The following is a 10,474-nucleotide window of genomic DNA, read 5'->3' as shown; positions in this document are numbered from 1 at the left end:
CACAGAATAATCTGTCATAGATATGCAGTTCTTACTATCCTGAAATTTAAAGATATAATACATGAAATGCTCACGCATTAATTAATTTTTGTTTCATATTTCAAGTTTTTTTCAAATTTTCAATAATATCAATGAAAGTGTATTTTGAAAAAGAATATTAACAAATTAATTATTTGTAGCTCTATGATCTTCAAATTAAAATGTCGGATTGGGCGACCTGTCTGCTTTTGGATTGGTGACTGCAGTGATTGGCCATTGGCTATTTTCGATTCAAAGGCGCTTATTTTGTTTTCCAAACATTTAATTGGTTTATTTGTAATTTTCCGAAATTTTTAAAGCAAAGCGCTGAAAATCCGATTCATTATGTCGGCGAATGTTTATTTCGTCAATGCGTAAGATAAATTTTCAGTGCAGTTGAACTTTTGACATTCCCCTTTTTATATTTTGCAGATCTGATGTGAGCGATGATAAGACCGATGGTATTTCTCAATGTGTGGACGATCAGAGTCAAACACAAAGCGAGGCTCAAAATGCCTTGGGTACCTTTTGGACAAAAGTTATGGAAGAAATTAAATCTATTAGAACGGTGAGATTATTCGTAATATTTTGGGGCTCATTTGTAAATATATATTTCATACATTTTAGATGGATTTGAAACAACAAGTCCTTCCTCTAGCTCGAATTAAAAAAATTATGAAATTAGATGAGGATGTCAAAATGATTTCAGCTGAAGCTCCACTTCTATTTGCCAAAGCTGCTGAAATATTCATACATGAGCTTACGTTAAGAGCATGGATCCACACAGAAGACAATAAAAGGAGAACACTACAGGTTCGGTTGTATTAGTAACCATTGAAATTATAGTAATTAATTTTGAATGTTGTAGAGAAATGATATTGCAATGGCTATAACAAAATATGATCAGTTTGACTTTCTAATTGATATTGTGCCAAGGGATGATATAAAAACCACTAAAGTCCGTGATGATACAAGAACATCTAGTTCAGATCAGGTACATAACCTACACTTTGTTTTCGTTTTAATCAATTTAACATTACAATTCCCTTTTTTAGGTCCAATATTATTTTCAATTAGCACAGCAACATAACGCCAATTTACAACAAAATTCATCAAATAATTCTAATACAATCACCACTGCTACAACAGGTAGTCCATCTAATACTATACAAATTGTTCAGCCGCAACAGGTTCAGACTGTGCAAGTTAGTGCAGTAGACCAGGTAAAATGATATATTCTAGACTATTTTTTTTGTAGTATCAAAAAATAAATAACTGCTGATGTAACCGTGTACCTATTGGATACTAATATTTGAAGTCTTTATCGTACAAGTGGAATTGAACAAATTTGCAGGTCTTATTATTATTTTTAAAGTCCTTCTTGTATAAACTGATACAAATTTTTGTGTTCTTGTAATTCTAGAATGGTTCTCCAACTTCTTCAGGAACACAGCAAACTCCAGTTCTAATTCAACAGGCATCACCAGTTAGTCAAAATCAAACGGGAAATATACAGATTTTCCAACAAATTGTTACACCTAATGGTGAAATTCAGCAGATACCAGTAAGTTTGAACTATGTCAATTTTAGTTTTTTTTTCTATTATAATTGATGTGTTTCAGCTGAACCTTAGCCCCCAACAATTGCAAATGGTTAAAATGCATGTGCAAGGAAATTCTTCACAACCAGTCATTATTCAAGCTGCTCCAATTGCTGCAGCTCAACCTCAATTGATTCAGGTATGTGATTAAAATTAATTTGTTGATATATGAATAAAGAAAACAAAACTATTTTTTTGTGGAGTTTTGAAAAGCATAAGACAGTTGAAAGTTCTTTCTAAACACATACATATTTTAATGTAATAAACATTATCCTTCTAGGTTGCATCTCAGGGAGCTGGTCCCCAACAAGTCTTTTTAGCACAAAGTAATGGAGGTGGAGAAACAGAATGAAATTAGATATGTTCATTTTTATACGAGTATTATTCATTTGAATACATTGTAATATAATATTTCTGTAACTGATCTCACTGTCGAATCATTAAATTCTTTGACTAATTATTGAACTATCATTTCCCATTTAAAAAGAAAAAGCAATATTGATCTATGATTCGCTAGACGTTTGAAATTTTGACTTTTGTGACCCTGATGTTGACAAACAACAGCATGACAGTTGAAACCAATGCTGAAACAACTAGTGTCATTCATTACGACTAGTTTTTGTAAAAATGCAAGGTGCGCCAATCGTTGAGTAGTTGCTGAGATAACTTCGATTTGATTAATTTCAAATAAAAGTTAGTTCTGTGTAGTGTTGTCAATTAAATCCGGCTAAAATTACTCACAAGTTTTTCCACTGTATTTTAGCAATCTTAAGATATACATAACCATTTTTGCTCAATCATATATTTATTGTAAATCAAAAGTGGTAAGCATTAGTAATCATCTCTAAATTTATAAATCAATGACGAGCAATATGATTGAGATAGAACTATTCTGAAGGTAATTCAACATTAAAATATATCATACCTATTTGACTTAGTGCGGCAGAAAATCATTAAATTGGAAGTCCGGTTATTTGTTTTTATTTTTAAATATGTGTTTATTTTCTTCATAGATCAGCATATTTGCTGAATAATAGGAAAACTAATGTGATAGACATGTTTAAGATGGTGTTTTTCTTTCAAATAATAGAATAATATAGGTTCTAATTAAATTTTGTAATGTTGGCTGTTTATCCTTGAAGAAAAAAGTTTTAATGAACACCGTAGTGATATTATTCAGAGAATGCCTTTTCAATTTTAGTATACACCAAGAAACAAGAATGGCTAGTGGTGATAAGAAAAGTCCTCAGTTGAGTAAATTGAAATTGAAAGTGGGCAATAATACTAATGTGACTCGAAGTGATTCGGATGCTAGTGTCGATACTGCTAGTTTAAGTGCTGAAAGTGTGCCGGAACAGAATCATACAATACATACTGGAAAAAAGAGGAAGAAACCTAGGAGAGGCTCTGAATGGGAAATAATGGAAGGACTGAAGGATGGTCAACGTTATGAAAACAAACCACATCTTTATAAAGGATTTTTACATAAAAAAAGGAAGTGGCCTCTGAAGGGTTGGCACAAGGTATGAATCTTTTGAACATATTATTATTATTATAAACCTTAAAAACTTTATTATTTACCCATTCAAAAGCTGTATGCATCAGTGATATCTAATTTTCATTTTTAATTACTTGATTATGTTGTATTGCATTATTTACAAAATCCACTATTTTCTGAATTGAAATCAATAATCAAATTTGCAACCAAATTTATGTGAATAATATTTCGAATTTCAATTCAAAAATTCTTTTCTTCAGGTGATAATAATGTAGTGGATTATTGAAATATAAATATCCTCGTAATTATTTAATAAAAATTATTTCAGAGAAAACTTTTTCACCGAATTTTTAAGCCTTTGTTAATATTAAGGGAAATCATTCAGTTAATAATTTAATTATTTTTGTTTATGTATAGTCTGAAACAATGTTGGAAATTGTCCTAAGTTCATTTGTTTATGAGACAGAGAGTGTTTTATGCATTTCATGAAAATCTTTCAACAAACAACTATAGGATGCTTCCATAGATTCTCATGAAAATTTCAAGGAAAGGAATAAGTCTAGGATAATCAAAAATAGTCAGTTCTAGTTAATAATCAGTTGTACAGCCAAGGACTGATAAAATTGTATTTTTGATGTTGCTAGTAAAACACACTGTACATCAATGTACAGAAACCATATTGAATATATTGCCAATATTTGGTGTTCACATTTTATGTGAAGATTCTTGAACATATTTCAAATCATTGTAAAAATACATTTGATCCATTGCATTTGCATAACAATTGGATTATTAAATATGACAGTAAGACTTCTAAAAGAATGTGCTGCATAGATTATTTCACCCAAATAAAAAAATTTTGGATTGCAGAATTTATTTCTCATTCATTTTTTTCAGCAGGATTGTATCATATCAATATCAAATATTAATCATGTTAAATGTTAACTCTAAATAGAGAAAATTTACCTGCAAGATCCCCTGATCTTACAGGCTTGGATTATTTTTGTGGAGGCAATGATAAACAGTCTTTTATGAAGAAATACCTAACTAAAAGTGTCTGCATCTAAGCAGCATGTGATGAGGTAATAAATCGACCAGAGAAATAAGAAAAGCTTCAGTGCATTAAATACCAAGAGCCTAAAAGTGTATAGAAAAAATGCGGGAATTTTCGAAAATAAGTTATGAATCTCTTTCTGAATTATTGATTAATTTTTGTTTTGGATCATTTTACTTATTTTTTTAATAATTTTGTATTTCTTAACATTGTTTTGAATGGGTTTATTGTTTCTCGACTTCTTTGCACCCAAAACATAATTTTTTGACAATTGATTGTTTCTCTAACTTACCTATACCTACCTTTTCAGATCTTGACTTTGAATATAGGAGCAATTTTTTGCAAAACTTTCAGCTAGTGTGACTAAATGCTGTCTCAATTTGTTATTCACATTTGACATGATAATTATTTGGAAAAAGTTCATTTGTTACAATACTGTGTGTATTGTGTATTTGGGTCTTTAAGATTTTTACTGTGAATTTTAAACATTTAATTTCTATGCAGGCTTGTTTGATAAAGTATTCAATGTACTTCACGAGCGTACATTTGTTCTTGAAAAAATTGATGTACAGGATGTTTTACTAGATGGAACATCAAAAATATATTTTTTTTCTAGTCTGAGCTTGCAATACTGATTATTTACTATGAGTAAATAATGGTCCTTACCCTACACTCAATCCTCGACATTTCCTTTAGAAATCTATGTAAGCATTCAAGGCATTCATGATTCATGACAAATTCTTTTAAATTCTTCTTATAAAAGATCAAAGAGGTATGGCAATGGATTTTTGGAGCCATTTTGATTTTAATCATATTTATTTCTTCTTTTCCACAATATATTTGATTTTTGTTTTTTTTTTGTTTTTTTTCTCTTGTACGGAACATTATTTTGCATGTTTTTTTCTCTGAATTGTTTTTTCGGGATTTGATCTTATATCAGTTTTACTGCCTCAAGTTCCTTTCTACATCATTGAAAATGAGCTTATCTCTTGATGTAATGTTACTTTATTGTATGTTGCGGATAAATAAAGGTTATTATTATTATTATATCCCAAAAAAGTCCAGAAATATTATCTTGCAGAAATCGTTCTAATTCTGTCATCTGTTTTAAATTCCAAATGAAATACTTCTATAATTTCAGATCTATCAAGGATTGAACTTTGCAGTAAAAAGTATTATATTTATTGTTTTAGCGAGTGTTTTAGTTTGTTTTTTGATTTCACATTGCATATATTGTGTTGTATGCCCATAGTTTCCGAGAAATTATTGTAATAATTCCTCATTAATTTTCGAATATATTTCCTGCATGAACAACTACGATGTTTAATTTTTATTATTCAAATTATCATTTACACCATCTGATCCAGTATGTATATCCTTACGCACACCCACTGCAACTATTAATTTCGAAGTTTCAAAAGTCAACAGATATTGTAAACATCCAATTCTGATAAATTCGAAATAAGAGATAAACTCAATAAATATGATAAAAGGTTCAGAAATTCAATAATGCGAGTAAATTACTATTTTATCAGTATTTCCCTCTCATAGGTCAAGCATACAGACATTCTCAGCTAAATAGCTGAGATTTCTTTCAGGAACTGTAAACTGTATTTATTTTGTATCTTGGAAAGAATTCGATAAATTTGCTTCCAATAATGATTTTTATCACATTGACACACATATTGATAATTCGGGTATATTATGTGCAATGATAAATTTTTGAAATCGCTGAAGGAAAACAAAATTGATCTCATCTTTGATCTCTACTAGTAACTGTTTCTAAGGGTGAGCCCAATGAATTTTTCCTACAACTGTGTAACATTAAACTTTTTACCCACACATCTTTCTAAAAATTTGATATTTGTGATGATTCTCTTTAATATTTGCGTGCGAAAAAGGAACAGCAGAGGAAAAGCCATTCTTTGCGACTTGAAATGCTTGCTGGAAAAGGGTTGAAAGCGCACGCTTGTAGAAAATAGTTATTTTCCTAACAAGTGTGGAAAGTGATACTTTTCCGCAAAATACTGCAATTGACCTAACGACTAGTTTCATTTTTTAAGTTTTTTTTTTCATAGCATCTTCCCTTCACAAGATATTTAACTTAAATTTGGCATGTATATTCCAATTTAAAGTTTTCTTCATTTAATATGCTAATTTTGAATGGAAATCTACAGGGTGATATTTTTTCTAGAACAGAGTTGGCTTCTTTCCTACAGAACCTTTGTTTGGTGGCCCACTGGTAGTTTAGAAAAATGTTAAAAGGATCTTTGGTCCACTAGTACACTCTTTGGTTTCTTGTAGTTTTGTCGTATCTGCTAACGATTTCGAGAAAACAATTCCAAAAAATTCTCTACTAATCTTCAAGAAAATCCAAATTATAAAAACGACCGAGTTAGCTGTGATGAATAAATTAATTATGATTTTTGGAACTTATTTACTCAATCTGTAGCAAAGATTAATAAAGATTAGATAAATTGGTATATAATTATCACAAAAAAGTATGACTACCACCAACATCCTGTATCTCGAAAACAAAGCGTTTGCAGGCCCATGTTTATAGGACTTTTTTTCTTAATATCATCGCAAGAATCTCTCATTTTCCTTCGACCTCCAATTTAGGAACACCCTGTATAAAAGACAGAGAATCATCATTTTTTTGCGCTTCTTTATTTACACTCTGTATATCGGAACCAAATAATAATTGAGGAACCTTCGAATTTGTCCATTCCGGATTAAATCGATCTTTTTATCGAACTTGAAAAAAATAAATCCCACTTCTTCTGTCCATGACCTTGACACATTACGTGGATTAAGCGTGTAAAAATACTAAAAATCAGTCTGCCTTTTGTCGTATAACCAACTTATGATATTCTACCTCTAATATCCTGAAATATTGGTCAAGAATATCGTGATTTTTAACTTCAATTTTATGCGTTCTTATCACTCAATGGTCCAATAAATATCAAAATCAGAATATTGAACACTCCAAAGAATGAATAACAACTTGAAAAGATTTCATTGTGTGATGGTTGGACAGCATTCTGAATTATCCATTATGAGTTCTTTCAAACAGGTCAAATCATCAATGCCGAGGTCTATTGTAATCAGCTTCAGCGAGTACAAGCAGCATTCATCCAGAAACATTCATCTTTGATTAATTGAAGAACATTACTTTTCTCACACTATAATTCTGATCGTGAGGTTGACGGAAAATCTCCAGACTAGCCAAGGTAGTTTTTTTCTTGAGTTTCCTTCACTTTCGTTGTCACAGCGAGGCAAATCTTACGCTAAATAGCTGAGATTTCTTTCAGGAACTGTAAGCTGTATTTATTTTGTATCTTGGAAAGAATTCGATAAATAGTAGTAATTTGCTTTCAATAATGATTTTTATCACATTGACACACATATTGATAATTCGGGTATATTATGAGCTATGATGAATTTTGAAATTGCTGAAGGAAAACAAAATTGATCCCATCTAAAACCCTTACATCTTATCTGTAAAATTTCGATTACGAGTGAAAATAAAAAGAGTGCTCTACTGGTAACTGTTTCTAAGGGTAAGCCCAATGAATTTTTTCCTACAACAGTGAAACATTAAACTTTTTATGCACACATCTTCCTAAACATTTGATATTTCTAATGATACTCATTAATATTTGCGTGCGGAAAAGAAATAGCAGAGGAAAAGCCATTCTTTGCGACTTGAAATGCTTGCTGGAAAAGGGTTGAAAGCGCACGAGTGTAGAAAATAGTTATTTAGGAAAATAATACTTGATGGGAAACAAGTGTGGAAAGTGATACTTTTCCGCAAAAGACTGCAAGTTTTTTTTCAGCATCTTCCCTTCACAAGTTATTTAACTTAAATTTGGCATGTATATTCCAATTTAAAGTTTTCTTCATTTAATATGCTAATTTTGAAAGGAAATCTACAGGGTGATATTTTTTCTGGAACAGTGTCGGATTCTTTCCTACAGAACCCTTATTTGGTGGACCACTGGTAGTTTAGAAAAATGTTACAAGGATCCGAATTATAATAACGACCCAGTTAGTTGTGATGAATAAGTCAATTATGATTTTTGGTACTTATTTACCCAATCTGTAGCAAAGAATCTTACGCTACATCTCGATCGTTTTTGAATGAGCAGTACCACCAAGGCTGTAGCCAGGGGACGGAGATCTGGACCCCTAACATTTTTTCAGAAATACAGGATTCTAATTTGACTGCAAATACTCTCAACTTTTCAAAATTGAATGTGACACCTTTTATTTTATTGCATATTCAGAAGTATTCCTCAATTCATACGTGCATTTGGTTTACATTTTCTAAGCTATCTTGAGTAGTTCTCGAGTTATTTGCCATTTCTCAGAAAGATAGACAAAGTTCTAGGAACTGTATAAAATCAAATAAATTATGGAGTCGCTTAGTAATTTAGGCATTTGCAAAATACTTTACCGACGCTTTTGGCCTAACAACCTGTGAACCATGAACCAAAAAAGAAAATATTCCAAAGGATGTTTCAAAATTAGGATTTAACAACAAACTTCTGATTAACCCTGTAAAGTGCATATTAATAATATTGAATATGCAACTTGAAATTAATAATTTTATTTACAGACAACTGAGTGAAGTTTGAAATGACCAGAAAAACGAAAATTTCGAACGGTCATAATTACTAAACCCCTAGTGAGATTTTGCCCATGAACGAAATGAGCGATTTGTTCAAAGAACTACCGTATAAAAATGATATTGTTGTCAGTTATATTGACTGTCCCACGTCCAGTTTTGATTTTAATTAATACAAAAGGTCAATTTAGTTCCTTTCATTCATTAGATGAAGTATGGGTTCATTGAAAAATACCTTTGTTATTGAAGGTTATCATCGAACTATTATTAACTAATAATATTTACATTATTTTTCGGAGAAAATAAAACGGGTATTTATAACTTCTATAAATAAACGAGGAATAACAGTCAATTACCTATACGTTTTAAGTTTTAAGGCCGGTTTACACGTTCAAGCCGTTTGTGCAAAGACCAATTTGGCTTTTGAGAACCAGCTTGCACAAATGGCTTGAAAGTGTGAACCGGTTTTTATAATGAGGCAAACCTTGAACGTGATTAATTTCAACATAAAATTAGAATTTGACTTCTGCAGAAAAAAATATTATCAAATATGAACACTTTTTTTTTGTGAAAATTGGAACTCGTGGAAGAAGGCATTGATATTTTCACACGAGTGTATTTTCTCTAATTCATTGAATTATTATTAAAAGTCATGGAATATTTCCATAAATATCGTTTAGTGATTTTGCATTGAAAAATGTGGGTTGCCAGAACAGTTTTGTGCATCACAAATTTGACAGATAATGAATAAATCCGTGACAGGAAAGTTCCTGTACCAACATAAAATAAAATATAACTATTAAATCTGTGCGAATCTGATATATTCTCGCACGAATTAGAAACATTATAAACCAAAACATTCCTCGAAAACTATAATAATACGACTATAAAATTTCTCAACTACAATATTTCTCATTGAATAATTTAGGCCCTAATAAATTTTAAATTTATTATTCTGTTTAAAAGGAAAAACCTTTTGTATAATCTTCGTACATATAAGATTTTTTATGAGTTGATATTGGAAGAGGTATGTAATTAAAAACCAATGTGTGAAATTTGGAATCTTTTTCTTGGCCTGGGAATTATCAATTACAACTCTTTGACAGTATTAACCGAAGTTGGATAGTCCCGAGACTACAATCGGTCATGAACTGGCTCTCGTCCAGTTTCGGAACCTCATGTAGGTATGTCATTTGTTATCTCTCATTATTCCAATTGCAAGGTTGTTCAAAGTTTATGTGCTGTTCAAGATAACTAACATAACTCAATTAAAAAGTTGGATTTCGTGCTCTACCATTGTGATTCTCCTATATGCATTTATGTTCTCTGAACCGTTTCCGTTACATTTGTTTGTTTTATGTTTTATGAACAATAAAAATGTAGTCAATACTGGGACATGATAATTATAAATAGGGAGTTATAGTTTGAATATTCATTATTTCTCAAGTTGAGATAAGTGAACGACCAGTTAAGATAAGGATTAAGATTTAATTAAAAGGGTTCCGTTTCACTACAACTTAGTGGTCTATTGTGCCCCCCATCAGAGCTATTTTCCCCATAGCGTGATCTATAGCTCGCCTTCCAGTTCTAGAGTTTTAATGAACTGCAGTATCTGGGATGGCTTCAAGGAGGCTTCTTCCTTACTTAAACGGGTGTTTTTTTTTCGAGGTATAT

At 31.0% G+C, this 10,474-nt stretch overlaps 2 protein-coding genes across 7 annotated transcripts in view; both read left to right on the top strand.

Moving 5' to 3' along the window:
- The first annotated feature begins 197 nt into the window (after positions 1-197).
- On the top strand, positions 198-2,076 carry LOC123677961 (nuclear transcription factor Y subunit gamma). Its single transcript, XM_045614722.1, has 8 exons — positions 198-392; positions 451-586; positions 646-831; positions 887-1,012; positions 1,074-1,241; positions 1,442-1,582; positions 1,641-1,757; positions 1,899-2,076. The coding sequence occupies exons 1-8, from the start codon at positions 364-366 to the stop codon at positions 1,968-1,970; spliced, it is 975 nt and encodes a 324-aa protein (XP_045470678.1). The 5' UTR covers positions 198-363; the 3' UTR covers positions 1,971-2,076.
- A 103-nt stretch (positions 2,077-2,179) lies between these two features.
- The window catches only part of LOC123677885 (oxysterol-binding protein-related protein 3-like), a 43,614-nt gene continuing 35,319 nt past the window's right edge, over positions 2,180-10,474 (top strand). For 4 of the 6 annotated variants that reach the window (XM_045614623.1, XM_045614653.1, XM_045614645.1 and 1 more), the window contains exons 1-2: positions 2,180-2,252; positions 2,820-3,141. In XM_045614623.1, the coding sequence (XP_045470579.1) occupies positions 2,200-2,252; positions 2,820-3,141 (375 nt within the window). In that variant the 5' untranslated portion in view covers positions 2,180-2,199. Of the gene's footprint in view, positions 2,443-2,819; positions 3,142-10,474 lie in introns of all 6 variants that reach the window. The other 2 variants (XM_045614638.1, XM_045614632.1) reach the window with 2 other exon arrangements.

This window comes from Harmonia axyridis, chromosome 1, assembly GCF_914767665.1.
Source record: "Harmonia axyridis chromosome 1, icHarAxyr1.1, whole genome shotgun sequence".
Lineage (NCBI taxonomy): Eukaryota > Metazoa > Arthropoda > Insecta > Coleoptera > Coccinellidae > Harmonia > Harmonia axyridis.
This window is presented reverse-complemented; position numbering and strand designations above follow the sequence as displayed.

Coding starts and splice junctions, on each gene's coding strand:
- LOC123677961 (XM_045614722.1), top strand. CDS start 364: ATGTCGGCGAATGTTTATTTCGTCAATGC. Junction 1,583..1,640: donor GTGAAATTCAGCAGATACCA/GTAAGTTTGAAC, acceptor GATGTGTTTCAG/CTGAACCTTAGCCCCCAACA. Junction 1,758..1,898: donor CTCAACCTCAATTGATTCAG/GTATGTGATTAA, acceptor TTATCCTTCTAG/GTTGCATCTCAGGGAGCTGG.